This window comes from Microtus oregoni, unplaced genomic scaffold (genome assembly GCF_018167655.1).
Source record: "Microtus oregoni isolate MIOR12 unplaced genomic scaffold, Mior012 000031F_ref0000149, whole genome shotgun sequence".
NCBI lineage: Eukaryota > Metazoa > Chordata > Mammalia > Rodentia > Cricetidae > Microtus > Microtus oregoni.
This window is the reverse complement of record NW_024543090.1, coordinates 9,473,311-9,490,024: the sequence shown is the minus strand read 5'-3', so window position 1 is coordinate 9,490,024 and position 16,714 is coordinate 9,473,311. Positions and strand designations below refer to the sequence as shown.

The 16,714-nt window shown below is 35.2% G+C and overlaps 1 protein-coding gene across 3 annotated transcripts in view; it reads left to right on the top strand.

Annotated features, from left to right (window-relative positions):
- Positions 1-4,034, top strand: part of Mettl15 (methyltransferase like 15) — a 178,168-nt gene extending 174,134 nt beyond the window's left edge. For all 3 annotated transcript variants that reach the window (XM_041678941.1, XM_041678939.1, XM_041678940.1), the window contains exon 7: positions 2,622-4,034. In XM_041678941.1, coding sequence (XP_041534875.1) covers positions 2,622-3,064 — 443 coding nt within the window. In that variant the 3' untranslated portion in view covers positions 3,065-4,034. The remainder of the gene's footprint in view (positions 1-2,621) is intronic.
- Positions 4,035-16,714: the final 12,680 nt, after the last annotated feature.

The window sequence follows — 16,714 nt, the reverse complement described above, 5'->3', positions numbered from 1 at the left end:
AGGGATCTTAAGTTGTGGTCTCCAGGTTTCTATATGGTATGGATATGTCTAATGTGAATATAGATTATATAAACTTGAAATTGTACTATATAGTACATTAACATAATTTTACTTTATGTTACTACTTTGAAATAAAAACAAATTTGTTTAAAAAATAAAATTGGCCAAGATCCTCATAGTGTACAACTAACTTGCTGTCAGAATTATAAACTCTCTATTATGAGGCCATAGGAAAGTGCCATTTTTTCTATTTCTAGGATTACTCTAGATATCAGTTGATTATTTTTATTATTTTCTTATAAAAAAGCCTTTTTTATTTCAAAAACATATTCATTGACAGTAGTCTGCAAACATGCATTGTGCTCTCCACTTTTCTCTATTTTGTGAACTTAGATAAGATAAAGCCTTTTATGAATAATTCAGTACTATGTTTAAAATTATATCCTGAAATGAATATCTTTGAAATAAAAATTCTGTTATAAAGTATCAAGTTAAGTGATTGCCACGAATAACTTGCTCTTAATTTCTATAAAATTGTAAATATAATGGTAAATTTAAATCATTTTAAAGCACCCTGTAATATTTGTTTTGAAACTGAATTTTACATGGTATTTCTCTTTTGAATGTGGTGTTGAGTTCTGTAAAGTCTGAAGTAGCTAAGAATCCAGTCTTGTTCAAGCTTCCTCTAAATCTGAGCCTCAAATAATGACTCACTAAATTTTGTTTAGGTCCTTAAAATTCTGTGAAACTCATTTCTCAGTGATCCAAACTATTTTTTGTAAAAACGTGAGGCATCAGTTAACAGATGAAAAGAAAATGACCTAGCTTTTCTCTTCTAGCAGTGACATCTTGTTTCTGAGAGTCCCATCAGGTTGGACGATAAATTTCTAGACTCTAACCTTTTCTAGCATGTAGGTCTCCAGGGAACAGAGTGAGCTTGTCGTGATTGTCCTTTTAGATACCCAGGTTCTTCATACTTTTGTATGTTACTTCCCTCTTGTATAATGAAGTTCACAGAGAAAATTACTATACAACACTGACTGTCCTGATACTGTGTAAACATTATAAAATGTGAGATAAGCATACATATCCTTGTGTGATTTACTTTTTTTCAAGAAGCATATGTAAGGTATTAAAATACTAGGATTTCATTCATTCTTGTAGAGTTCATTCATAAGAAATCTAGAATGAAAATATAATTTCTTCGGAATATTTACTAATAACCTGCTCTTAAAGGTAAAATTCTTGTGTAAACTCATTGGCATTTCTAAGGTATAATTATATTACCTTTGCCAGTGCAAGCTTGTATGAAACATCATTTTTGCTCATCCCAATCCTTAAGCTGTGCAGAGCAAGTCTGTCTTATGTGCATGTTGCAGAGTGTTATGGAGACAGTACCTTCTGTTATTCTGCACTTTGCTTCTTTTTTAGGTTCAAATATCATTAGATTTGTGATTTGATTTTTTTTCTTTTCTGTGGATTTTTATTACATTTCAAAGCAAAACTTTTTAATTTTCATAAACTCACAATTTACCATACTCTTCCTTTTATCATTCATGTTGTATATATTTTAAACAGTATTTATTTTCCCCAATACAAGTGTTGCATTCTGGGGGGAAAGGTATCCTGGCAGTCGGGAGCCAAGGAACACCACAAAGTTACATTGCATAACAAACAGCACAGAAGAAATTCATTGGGAAAGACACAAGAGGGTGGCTACCTCTGCTTAGGAGCCTCTGCCTTCCCATACTTTTCTCTCGTACACTGAGCACTCTTCTCCTTTCCCCAAAAAAGTTCAGTTTATTTTGCCCAAGAAGTCTTTGGAGTGGGACCTGCCATGGCCTGTGGTCAACCTACTAGGGATCAGATTTAAAAAAAAAAAAAAAAATTCAACTCTTCCTCTTCCAACAGCTATCACAGGCCAATGGCTTCTCAACAAGGGGTGGGACTTGGTGCTCTCCTGGCCACCTCTTTGCTGGGAGTTTGTTTGACCTAAACTTGCATGTGTCCTCTGCATGCTTTCATAATCACTGTCAGTGCTCTTCCTGTTGTGTTGGGAAGTCATCTACTACTACTACCACTGCCACCACCAGCTCTTAAATTTCTGCCCCTTCTTCCAGGAAGAAACCTGTGCCGTGAAGGGTGGATTGTGGTCCATAGGTCCTTTTCATGGCTGAGCATTCCCCAGTCTCTTCTCCTCTGTGCACTGACTTATTGAGGAGCTGTTATTTTCTTTGCTGCTTTTATGATTTTTCTTACTGTCTTTAGCTTGTAGCAGTTCAGTTATGATGCACCTAGATATGGTTTTCTTTATTTTATTTTCAGCACATTACACTTTTTATTACTATAAGCTAATGGTTTTTGCAAAGTTGTGAAACTTTGTAATAATATCTTCAAAATATTTTCTGTTTCTTCCTCTTTGATTACAGTTGTTGAGCTATAAAAGTTAGTTATGCTGTATGGTTTTAAACCATAAAGAAAATTAAAATAAGAGGAAATTATTACTGAAATATCACTTTCTCAGAAAATTTAGTTTTTTAAAAGCGCACACTATATGACATTTACATAGCAAATGTTAATGTTGCCTGTCTTTTTTCCTTATTCTTACAAAATCTCTCTAGGTGCCTTTCCTACCTCAGCTGTCTATGCAAGAAAGGACTTGCTACAAAGATCTACCCACATTGCTACCAAGACGTTCCAAGCTCTTCGTATCTTTGTGAACAATGAGCTCAATGAACTCTATACAGGACTGAAAACAGCACAGAAATTTCTGAAAACTGGTGGTCGTCTTGTTGCGCTCTCCTTCCATTCTTTAGAAGATCGCATTGTCAAACGATTTTTGCTTGGGATAAGTATGACAGAAAGATTTAACCTCAGCATCAGACAGAAGGTAAGGCAAACTGCACAGCTGGATTCAAATCATGAGAGTGAGGGGAGCAGCTCTGGAAGAGCTCCTCTGATGTGGGATCTGATTCACAAGAAGGTGCTTACCCCAGAAGATGAAGATGTCCAAGATAACCCCAGAGGGCGCTCAGCCAAGCTCAGGGCGGCTATCAAATTATGAGGATCTTATCATCAAAGTTTCCTTCTATACTGCTAATATTTTTCTAATTGAAAACCTTGTTTCTGAACAGTTTAATGCAATGTAAATTATGGGGCAGCCTGGAAATTAGTGGTATTTAGTATTTTTATCTCTAAGGATAATAAAGGAAGGTTTTTTTTGTTTTTTTTTTTTTTGTTGTTGTTGTTTTTTGTTTTTTTTTTTTTTTTTTTTGATTTTTTGAGACAGGGTTTCTCCGTAGCTTTTGGTTCCTGTCCTGGAACTAGCTCTTGTAGACCAGGCTGGCCTCGAACTCACAGAGATCTGCCTGGCTCTGCCTCCTTTTAACATGACATAAAAACTTTCACTCACAGAGCAGAGAGTCTCAAAACTGTAAGCACTTGTTGATCTCTGCATTGTATTTGAATTATAAAATTCAATTCTTTCTTTAATGAGGAAATGGAAAAACTATGACATTGTATTAATCTAGGTTTGTAAACTCAAGCTGTCAAAAGAAAGATAATCATATTTTGTATGCTCTAAATTCCAAATTGAGTTATTTGCATTTCCAACAGACTTTCTATGTCTCAAATAATTATGATGATTATGGAACAAATTATAGTTTCTCCTAACTATAACTTTTTCAAATGTAAACTTTTTATTATTATTATTTAAGATCTGCCACACTGATGATTTTCACTAGCAGAGTCAGCTCATTGCTTTGGTGGCATTTCTCAGTATGATCCATGTTTCATGTATTTCAGAGTAATCACATTGAATTTCCCTAACAGCCCGCATGGAAAATGTGAAGCCCAAAACTTCTATTTGATGCCAAGTGTATCAATTGCTGTAATGTATAATACCTGTAGTGAGCAATGTAATCTCTCATTTGCATCTTGTGTTTTTTCTTTAAATTTTAGACATCATGCAAAGTAGTAAGTTTCTTTTTTTATGGCGTTTCCATGAAAATAAAGCATTGTATTGATTATTCTCACCCCCAATACTCTTCTCTTTCCCTTCCCCAATTCCTTCTTCCCTTACTGGACTCTCCCTCCCCTAGAATGGTCTCTTACTCTGCCTCATGTTGTCACAAATACTCTATTATCCTCTATATATCATTCTCCCCTCTCTTAGCCCTCTTTCTACTTGTGTATACATATTATATTCATATGTATATTTATACATACATAACACACATGTAAGTTTAAATATAGTTTCTTCCTGCATATGAGAAGAAACATGTAATATTTGTCCTTCTGATTCTGACTTTTTTGCTTATTATAATGATATCCAGTTTCATTCAATTTTTGAAGATGAAAAATAAAATAACCTCATTTTGTAACTGAATAAAACCAAACTGCTTATTTTTTGTGTGTGTGTGTTTGTACACAGATGTGTACTGGTGCTCATACACGTGTGTTTGTTTAGGTGTAGGTCAGAAGTCAATGGCAAAATGTCTTTCTCAGTCATTTTTTTGAGATAAGGTCTGTTAACTGACTTCAAGTTCACTGCCTGGTTGCAGTGTATTGCCAGTTAGCTTCAGGGATCTACCCATTGCTAGCTTTTCATCCTGGAATCATAGATTTTGCCCTTGTACCCTAGTAGTTAAGGAAATGATGCCAAGAACTGACAATGGATTCCATGAAATTAAAATCAATAAAAAGAGGCTGTGAATGTGATTATAAATGGACTAGTGAATAGACCACTCTTAAAATGTGAAGTACAGATGTGCAATATTCGTATAAATGGCTAACATCTTTATACATGAGGAAATAGAAGTGAAACTTCATTGAGAGACTGTTTCTCCCATTCAGAAAAACAATCATTAAGAAAACAAATTCTCCTTCCTGGGACCCTCTATTTGTGTCCCTCTTGGGGTCCTCCTTTTTACCTAGCTTCTCTAGGGTTGTGGATTGTAGCCTGGCTCTCCTTTGCTTTATGTCTAATATTCATTTATGAGTGTGTACATATCATTTGTCTTTCTGGGTCTGGGCTACCTCACTCAGGATGATTCTTTTCTAGTTTCATTTATTTGCCTACAAATTTCATGATGTCATTGTTTTTTTTACCTTGGAGTAACACTCCATTATATAAATGTACCACATTTTCTTTACCCATTCTTTGGTTGAGGGGCAACTACGTTGTTTCCAGGTTTTGGCTATTACAAATAATGCTGCTATGAACGTAGTTTCGCAAGTGTCCTTGTGGTATGATCTTTTGGGTATATGTCCAATAGTTAAGATCTCTTGGGTAAACTGGGAAGGGGTAGTAGGAAGAGGATGGTAATTAGAACATGAGGGCTTGAGACGGCCAAATTGGGGAAGGAACGGAGAGGCAGGACAATGGAAGAGATATCTTGATAGAGGGAGTCATTATGGGTATAGGGAGAAACCTGATGCTCAGGAATCCACAAAGATGACCACAGCTAAAACTTCTAGCAATAGTGGAGAGAGTGCCTGAACTAGCCTGACCCTGTAATCAGATTAGTGACTACCCTAACTGTCATAGAACCTACATCCAGTAACTGATCGAGCAGATGCAGTGATACACACCCAAGCACTGAGCTGAGCTCATGGAGTTCAGCTGAAGAGAGGGGGTAGGGATCATATAAACAAGGAGGGGTTAAGATCATGATGGGGAAAACCACAGAGACAGCTGAACTGAGCTAGTGGGAGCTCAGGGACTCTGGACTGACAGTTGGGGAGCCTGAATGGGACCAAACTTGCCCCTCTGAATGTGGATGACAGTTGTGTGGCTTGATCTGTTTGTGGAGCCCCTATAACTGGGACCAGGACTTATTGAATTGGCTTTTTGGAGCCCTTTCCCTATGCTGGGATATCTTGCCCAGTTTTGATGCAAGGGGAGAGGCCTGGTCTTGCCTCAACTTGGTATGCCAGACTTTGTTGATGCCCCATGGGAGGCCGTGCCCCCTTCAAGGAGTGGATAGGGGGATAGAATGGCAGGAGGTGAGGGGAAGGAGAAGGGGAGGGAGGGGAACTGGGGTTGGTATGTAAAATGAAAATAAAATTTCAATAAAAAAGAAAAGAAAGTGAATTGTAGCCTGGGTGGACATAAAAGGAAAGCCTTGTACCTTCCTAGGCAAAGTGTGACTTAGTCTAGTCATTATGGAGATCAATTTGAAATTTCCTCAAGAAAAAAAAAACTTAAAAATCATCTGGAAAGAACAGACTAACCTAACCTTAGCCAAGGAAGAGGTGGATGAGGTGGTATGAAGTAGAAAAGTGAGAAATGGGGCAAGATCAGCTAAGCAAGGCAGGAGTTAAGAGAGTAGACTTGAGGCAGGGCTATAACTGTCATCTTTAAGGTTTTATTCCTGTGCAGAGACATCATGACCAAGGCAACTCTTCAAAGGCAAACATTAACTGGGCTTGCTTACAGTTCATTTAGTCCATTGTCATAATGGTGGGAAGCATGGTGTCATGTAGGCAGACATGGTGCTAGGTGGGTTTCTGAGAGTTAACCTCTGGATCCACAGGCAGCAGGAGTGAGCCACTAGGCCAGGCTTGAGTTTCTGAAATTTGAAAGCCCCTCAGTGACATACTTCCTCCAACATGGCCACACCTATTCCACTAAGGCCATACCTCCAACAGTGCTATTCCCTAAGAGTCTGTGGGGTCCATTTTCATTCAGACAATCGCAATAACCTATACTAAAGACCTTTGTAAAAGACGTGGAAACCTAACCATAGTAGAAGCTTCCTACTATGAGTGTAAAAACTTTCCACAGTATACACATATATAAATTCCCAGAATTCTCCTGTTCTTATTGCCCTACCTATACTTTCTGCCTGTCTACTAGCCAGACAGCATTTTATTAAAGCAATACAACTTACAAATCTTTACGAAGTACAAGATCATTGTCCCACAGCATATTTCCAAAGTTTTTTTTTAAAAAAAATCTTATTACAATTTTTATTTTGAAATGATAAACAGATAATTATTATTCTATATACTTTCAAGAATAATTCCAAATTTCTTCCCCAAAATTGTGAAAGTATTCTTAATTGGACTTAATAATTACACACACACACACACACACACACGCTCATACACACTGCTTCTCATTCAGTGTTCATGCAGAAAAGGATAACCATTCAGGGAAAAAGTCTAAGCTTACATATTTCTTTTTATACTCAATGCTTCCATTATCATATAAATTGTGTCAGTTGAGATAATATTAATTTATATTATAACTTAACTCTGGGCAAATAAACATGAAACGAAATTAGAAAACTAAGTCATACATCTTTGTAAGCCTATATTTTAACTCATGTTTAGATGATTGCTGTAATATTTTAGCAGATATTTTATGTACTCAGCCTTCTATCGTTGAACAAAATAATCATTGAAATAAGGAAGTTTTGTGGATGCTTGATAAATATGAATTGGTAATAGAAATCCTAAATCAGAGACATATTTTTCATAGAACTACTATGCCATGTGTTTAATATCAAATGGAGCTTTGTTTGCAAAGTCCACAAATATCTCAAAAGAATGGGTTGTAGAAACAAAATGTTTTTATATTTCTCAAATATCATATTTTTGTCCAATTTTATTTGGGGATAGATGCTATCTTCAGCTAATAAAAACACAAAGTGATTTAACAGAATTTTAAGAGAATATCTGAATATAAATTACTTTTTAAAGGTCTCATACACTATAAATTTTAAAAATAAAGATTTAATGGAATGCTTTATGTAAGATAACAGTGGTCATATTTCATAATACCTACCACAATGTTCTTCAAAATCTTTGTGGTTAATTTTCACCTCAAAATCCATTCAAATTATTAGACAAAAAGTAAAAATTATGTAATATTTTTATGTATGAAGTAGAAAATTGTCCCTTTGGTAACAGAGTAGCACCTTATGCAATTTGTTGCCTTAATTACTGGGCAAATCATTTACCAGTAATAGTTTCAATGTTACTTATCTGATTATTCAAATGGTTGTATACAAAGATAAAAATTAAACATGGATATGAGATATTTCTGATTCTTGAGAAACTGTGTCCCTTGATCTCCATCTTATATTTACCAATTAATATTCAACTGCCTTATTCAAATGAGAACTTATATTACTCATCTGTAAACATGAGTCCCATCACTCTCTCAAGGAAAGTATTATCCAAGTGTTACTGGAACTAACAAACTGAACAATGTAAATAAATACAACTACTGATGATAGAGAAAATAAAAACATTGCCAGGCGGTAGTGGCACACGCCTTTAATCCCAGAACTCAGGAGGCAGAGGCAGGTGGATCTCTGTGAGTTTGAGGCCAGCGTGGTCTACAAGAGCTAGTTCCAGGACAGGTACCAAAGCTGCAGAGAAACCCTGTCTTGAAAAAACAAAAAGGAAAGAAAGAAAGAATGAAAGAAAGAAAAGAGAGAGAAGAAAAATATCACTTTTAAACATATGGTTACTGAACATCTAAACTTAGGTATGCTATTTAATTTCTACAATTCTTGTTTATTTCAATTCAAAACAAGAATGATATTTACACTTTGTAATGAAGTTTTCTGTGAGTGAAACAGAGGATAATATTTATGCCTGAAATCACAACTAAAAATGAAGTTAAATAATGAACAGTCTAGAAACATAGTGAATGGTGTGCTTATTTTGCTGACAAAGATTAGCATAATATACCCTATTATGTGTGTGCACACCATAATCGAGGATGTATATGCCTTATCCTCATAGCTGTAAGTATAACCCCTGTGTCACTCACAGCAATTGATAGAATTGTAATCCATTTATTCGGAAATTTTACTTCTACTATTTATTGAAAGCCTTTGGTGTTTGTCATACCTTGATGTTTTTAAAAGATACAGATATTAGTCTTGTGGAAATTCTGTTTATTTAAAACAAAATGGCATTAAAAGAATCAGCTCCTAAAGTTTTTTTTTTATTTTTTAATTTTTAAATTTAAAAGTAACTGGTGAGTCATCTCTCCAGCACCAATTCCCTCCCTCCTTCCCTTCCTCCCTTCCTCCCTCCTTCCCTCCCTCCCTCCCTCCTTCCCTCCCTCCCTTTTTTTCCTTCCTTCCCTCCCTCCCTCCCTCCTTCCCTCCCTCCCTTCCTTCCTTTTTCTTTGAGAGGAGGTTGGAACAGTTCCAAGCTCCTAAAGTTTTTGATATTTATTTAGGTTGGACAAAGCAACCTTGTATTCCATTAGTGTCTATGATGTTAGAAACCTATGTAAGATTCTTCAGTGTATTCTATTAAGAAAGAATGGACAAAGTAATTTTGAGATACTAAGAGAGGATTGTTCCAGGGCTATAAAACACAAGGAAAGAAAGACAAATGTGACACGTTTTCTCACATGAGGAAACTAGAATTACTAAAAATGAAAAGACAGCCTGCAAGCCGTGATACAATTGATAAAGTCAAAAGAAATAGTAGGGGAAGAAAAGACAGTTAGAGGAGTGAATATGGAAATGTTACGGTGAGACATATTGAGCTTTAGCGCATGTACAAGTATCTACTTCATAAAATCAGAAAAGACCAAGATTGTGCTTGTTGCACACTTTAAGGGGACAATAGCTAGTGAAAGGACTGATACTTTCAATGTGCTAATTCTCATTGGTTTCACAGACCCAGAAAGATATTTTCTTAGAATGGAATTAAGCCCTGCCCCTCCCTTCATCTAAGATGATAATTCTTATTTCTTTTGTGCCCCCATATTCAAAACAAAACTAATTATTTCTTTTCTTCCCATATTTTGCCTCTTTTCCAAGATTCAGTTCAATCAATTTTGCTTGTTTCCCCAGTCTCTAATCAGTAGTCTTAAAATGGCCATTTTCACGTTAGGAACTGATCCTTTTAATACCATCTTGTTTTTCGTAAACAGAAATTCCACAAAACTAAACAGTAGTAATTAAATAGGTCCTAGATAAAAGAAAATATATCAAGTATTATATCATTGTTTTATATACATTAAATATGGAAGAAATAGAGGCTTAAATTGACAGCAAACTAGGATGTATTTATTAAGTAAGACATCACCTTTGATAATGACAATATAATACCTATCAAACATCTAACTAAGAACAAGAAATACAGTTTAAAACATACCTTTTGTGTGTGTGTGTATATATATATATTATATAACAAGTATATTTATATAATATATTGTATTTATTATATAATATATACATATATTCCATATAATAAGATATCTAAGAGAAAAGAAAAAATCAGCCTTGATAGTCATTAATTTTGATTCCTAAAAAAAGCTGCTGGGGGACTTAGGAACTTTGAACAGTCTTTTTGGGAGTACATATGAACGTGCAGTCAAATGGACTTTGAAATAACTGAACTTAATTTCAGATCATTAGACCTTGAAATAGGATTAAATTGACCTGGCTGCTATATTCATTAACAAATGTTACTACCAAAAGTGTTTTAAACCCCCTTAAGATTCACATTTCTAAAATAATTTGAATGAATTTGTATATATAATGTATATAACTCAGCAAATTACCCAAAATGAAAAGATAATACAGTTTTTAAAAGGGAGAAGAATGTGGATAATGAAAACTCCCCTTGTGGGTTTAAGTGCATGGCCTAAATACATTTCTGGAAATAAAAGAGTTCTGAAAAGTAAAAAGGACAAACTGAAACATCTAGAACTGAATAGGACTCAGGAACAAAAGCTTAAGACCTCAGTGGATTTGAGAACATTTCCGACATGAGCTGGAGGTTTCTCTAAAGGAAGTATCTGAAATAAAGCAACGAGTAACATAAAGATAAGGAAAAGGAAATGCACAAGAGAACTGTGAGTTAGAATCAGAATTCTAGTTCATGAAATTTCAAAAGGAAATAAAGAAAACGCACACACACACACACACACACACACACACACACACGCAGAGCATACTTGGAAGATTAATGGCTAGAATTACCTAAAAATTGAAATTAACATCAAGCTTTAGAGTCAAGAAGCACCACAAGTCCCTAGAGCCACTACAGATGGAAAGCAGTGGATACAGTCAAGGAATTTGGCTCGAAGACCATCAGAAATATCTTTATTGATATACTCTACTTAATACTTAGGCACAACATGTTGATAAATTTTGGTATGGAGACTGTGATAATCTGTAAACATAGAATTACAATAATTAGATAGGAGTTTCCATCACAAAATGTGATACAAATATATGTCTTAAAATGTGAAATTAACAGAACTTGCTGAAATTATGAAATTTAGGAGGCACAGGTGAAGGACGTGTATATAAACTCATGTCTACATCTTAGGAAGCAAAGAGTCATTGTCAAGTGAGAAACATGTAATTTTTTTCTTTAAAAGTGTTTTACCCTTTCATACATTGTAATTTTGGTAGCATAAAGGGCTTTTCATGCAGAAAAAGTATTTTTCCTATTTTTCTTTTTTTGAAAATAGATTTTTTTCATATATTATTCTGATTAGGGTTTCTTCTCCCCCAACACGTCCAAGATCTTTCCCGCTTCCCCTCCCATCTGAATCCACACTTTCTGTCTTGCCTTAGACAACAAACATGAATGTAAATAATAATAATAATAATAAAATAAGATAAAACAAACAAACAAACCAGAAGAGGATCAAACAAACATAAGAAAAAGACCCAACGAAAAAGCAGAAGAAACACATATAGATACAAGAGATGCATTCTAACACACAAGAATCCAAAATACACCAACCTGGAAGTTAAGTTATATATCTATATCTATATATCTCTATATATATGATGGCCAACATATTATACTCCTGAAGCCATGACTTACTAAGAATACAAATGCAACATCCTCTTCCTAGATGTATGTGGACTCTTCATGCTGCTGTTTTCTTTTGAATGGCATTGTACCTTCTACTGACTGTAAAATCAGTGTTTGCTCACAGAAACCTCTTTGATGATTAAAACCATGTTTAGGATACAACCAGATGGCTTCCACATTTACACATACAAAGACACACACACACACACACACACACACACACACACACTTTTGCATGCCGATATGCACACATTTATTTTCCCATGGGAGGAGAAAGTGTCAGGAATAAGGTAAAAAGAAGAAACCTCCAGTGGCTACTAAAATCAACTAATTCTATAATCGGTCATAGTTTTGTTTTTTGTTTGGTTTTTTTTTTTTTTTTTTTTTTTTTGAGGAGATTCAGCATCTGCCTTGAAACAAAGACTGAACATCAGCTGGTAGGGAAGGCTCTTGAATTTCAAAATTCCTTTGAAATCATGTCACATTAACCAGTTTAGATCTCTCTTCTTTAAAGTATCTAACATTTCTAATGATCCCCAGATCTTCATTCTCTATATTTCATTAGCTTAGAAAGCACTTCCTTTGTTCTCAAATGAGCAGTAGTGGAGAAGGCCCAGCAACATTTGTGTTCAGGGAAAGGGAATCATAGCTGATGTATGCAGATACTCATTTGATAGATCTGTCCAATTATGAACATCACAGAATGCTCTCAGGATAAATGTGGTTGCTTTCTCTAAGACTATAGTGTTGCCCTATATCTGCTTGTTTTTAACATTTTATTTTTAAAGTTTTGTATGTAGCTTATCTTTTATTGGGGAATATATAGGAATCTATCATTAGATATTAATTCATTACTGTATTCACCAGTAACTATTCAGTATTTATTCACTGGGTAGTGATGGAAAGATGTGTGGCGGTTTCTCAGGAAATTCGGGATCAACTTACCCCTGGATCCAGCAATACCACTCTTGGGAATATACCCAAGAGAGGCCTTATCATACAATAAAAGTATATGCTCTACTATGTTTATAACAGCATTTTTTGTAATAGCCAGAACCTGGAAACAACCTAGATGTCCTTCAATGGAAGAATGGATGAAGAAAGTATGGAATATATACATATTAGAGTACTACTCAGCAGTAAAAAACAAGGACTTCTTGAATTTTGCATGCAAATGGATGGAAATGAAGGTAAAAGAAAGAAAAGAAAGTGTGTTTTTAGTTCCTAAGGAAGGACATTATAATACAAAATGAGAAAAGTAAACTTTGAAATGTTAGAACATAATAGAGTAAGTTCTGTAGAGCTTAAAGTACTGTGGGACTTTCAAAGCATAATTGATTTTACAGATAAGATAATGATAAGAGCTTCAAGAATTTTGTACTAAAGCATCAACATGAGATATTGTAACCGGTGTGGGTGCCATTTTGTAAACAGAGCCTGCAAGTTTGTTTCCCAGATGTCCAGACCCAAATCATCACACAAAACTATATTAATTGCAACAGTTGCAACACTGCTTGGCCAATGGTTAAGTCTTATTCCTACCTAGCTCTTATATCTTAAATTAACCCAATTCTATTAATGTGTGTATTGCCATGAGGCTGTGACTTCCCTGAAACGTTCTGGGCATTTTTCCCTTTCAGCAACTACATGGCATCTCCTTGACTCTGCGAACTCTCTCTATATCTCTGTCTGGATTTCTTGCTTGGCTTTACTCTGCTATGTCATTTTTCCAAAACAACATCATTCATCAACCAATAAAGCAATACATATGCAGAAGGACATCCCACATCAAGATATAGTCAATAATTACTATCAGGTAGATTTTTTTTTCTACAATATGTTTGTGAGTCTTCATCTTTTGCTAATAATTATTTATTCTTTTTTACTTATACTCATTGCTTTGTCTGCCAAACTTTTTCCTTCCAGATGGTATCCAGAGAATGACTAGTCAACCCCCTTTCAAGTTCTCCAATATAAGCACATAATCACATTATAAAGGATACTAATGCTTACAGAATAGGTTATCATCTAGAAGTAAATATGAAATAATAAACTGAATGAGTCATTTCTTCCTAGAACTGAGATTCTTGCTATTTTTCAAAACAAAGTATTCTTTGAAAAATCTAATTAAAACTGTAGCCTCTTTAAAGAAAAGAATTACATGTACACTGATATATATATATATAACATTCATAGGCTTAAGGTCTATCATAGGCCTATTGATGCATACACTACAGTAATGTCACTGTCATTAAGTCGCTTTTCCCAGATATGGTGCTATAATATGTCAAAAGATAAGGCTAAGCAATGTTCTCTGGTTCCTTTCTAATCAAGTGTTTCAAGGTCCTTACAGTCTCAAGTGAAGGGATCTTAGTTTTGATATCAGTCTGTATAGCCAATATTCCAGAAAAATTGCCCTTGGAATCTAGAGTGGCTTTGAACACACACATACACACACACATACACACACACCTGAGAATTGAATAGATTAATTTAGACTGGCACCATCTTAGTAAAAATATAGGAAATCAGAAATTTGAGCTACATTATAATTTAAAAGTTTTGGAAAGTTTTATTATGAAAAATAAAATAAATTGATTTTAGTGGTATAGTTTATTTAAATTAATATTTTTAAAATATTTGAACATGCAAAAATATTTGTGATATTTTTCCTCAGATTCTATTTTTCTTTTATTTTGCCATATTAATCATGTACAGTCTGGTGTACAACTTCAAAGGTTGATCTTAATGAGTTTTGACATACATATGTATTTCTTCTACCATCATGAATGACATTCCAGAACCCCACATCTTCCCAATTCCCTTCTCAGTCAACAACTCCTAAGGATCAGTATAGTTATAACATCAGCACAAAGGCTCTAGGGTTAGATAACTAGGGTTTAAATTACAACTCTGTTAGTTGTGCAAATTTTGCAAACTACAGTATTTCTGTAATGGTTGATCTCTCTTGTCAATCTGACTTAATTTGGAATTATCTAGGAGACACATCTTGAGATGTATTTATGAGGAAGTTTTCACTGAGTCTTAAATGAGGAAAGAAGACCCACCCTGTATAAGAGCAGTACTGTCCCAAAGGCTAGGCTCCTATACTGACTATAATGAGAGCATGGGCTGGGCAGCAGCATTCACCTCTTTCTGCTTCCTTGTCTTTTTGAATGGGAGGAGTCCCCACCATATTCTCTTGCTACCACAGACAAATCCCACCCTTCTTAAACTATGAGCCCCCATAAATCCTTCTTCCCTTGTTTTCTGTTTTTCTGTTTAGTATTTTTTTCACAGCAAAAAGAAAAGTAGCTAATACATTTTTTCACTTGTAAAACAAAGATAATGGGTTTTATTTGTCTTAGTGTTTCTATTGCTGCAGTGAAGCACCATGACCAAGTTGAGGAAGCAAGGGTTTATTTGAATTCTGCATCTTTGTTCATCTTCAAATGGAATCAAGACAAGAATTCAAATGGAACAGGAACCTAGAGGAAGGACCCGATGAAAAAGTTATGGAGAGGTGCTGCTTAATTGCTTGCTCTTCACGGTTTATTTAGTCTGCTTTCTTATAGAACCCAAGACAACCAGCCCAGGTATATAGTACCATACACAATGGGATGAACCATCCCCCATCAATCACTAATTAAGAAATTATCTTAAAGCCTTTCCTACAGCCAAATCTTATGGAAACATTTTCTTAAAAAAAAAATTTTATTGAACTATTGATCATATGTTCTTTTCTCATACAATGTATCATGATTACAGTTTTTCCTCCCACTACTCTATCTACTCTGTTCCTCTCAGCCTCCCTTCCACTCCAGATTTACTCCCTTCATATCTCTCATTAGAAAAGAACAGTCTTCTAAAAGATAGCAACTAAACATGACAAAATAAAATATAGTAATTTGAAGCAAAACTATCATATTAGTTAGACAGAACACCCCAACAGGAGGAAAAGAGTCCTCAAATTAGCAGTCAAAAGAGTCAAAGACCCACTCATTCTCAAAATTAGGAGTCCTATAAAAATATTAAGCTAAAAGCTGAAGCATATGTACAGAGAACCTGATGCAGAACCATGTAGGTGCTGGGCTTGCAGCTGTGAGGTCATATGGGAGTTGCTTATTTGATTCAGCGGGTCTTCTTCTCTTGGTGTCCTCCACTCTCTCTGACACTTAACTCTTTTGACCATTTCTTCCTTGGGATTCTCTGAGCTCTAGGGTGAGGGATTTGATGGATCCCTCCCATTTAGACTCTTTCTCCACATAATGTCTGTCTGTGGGTCTCTGTATCTGTTCCCACCTGCTGCCAGATAAAGCTTCCCCGATGATGAGTGGATAAGGCACTGTTCTGTGAGTATAATAATTTTATTGAAACATTTTCTTTTAGACCAATAGGTTTGCCCTAGGTCTCTGGGCTATCTAGTTGCTGATTCTCGATTACTCAAGTAATGTTGATATGGGTTCTTTCTCATGGAGTTAGCCTTAAGTCAAATCAACATTGGTTGGCTACTCCCATGAGTTCTGTGTCATCATTACCCTAGCATATTTGTCAGGGAAGACAGATTGTAGGTCAAATGTTTTGTGGTTGGATTGGTGTCCCTGTTTCTCTTTTGGTAGCCTGAAGAGAACCTTCTTATACCAAAGAAACTATAACATAGGAGTGAAGGCTCCAAGTCGGCACCAGCTCAACTTCTCCATGCTATCTGAGATCAAGGAGCTTCAAATTGGAAAAGAAGTCAAAATATCATTATTTGCAGATGATATGATAGTATGCACAAGTGGCCCTAAAATTTCCACGGTGGAACTCCTACAGCTGATAAACACTATCAGCAAAGTAAATGAATACAAATTAACTCACAAAATTCAGTAGCCCTTCTATATATGGATGACATATGGAC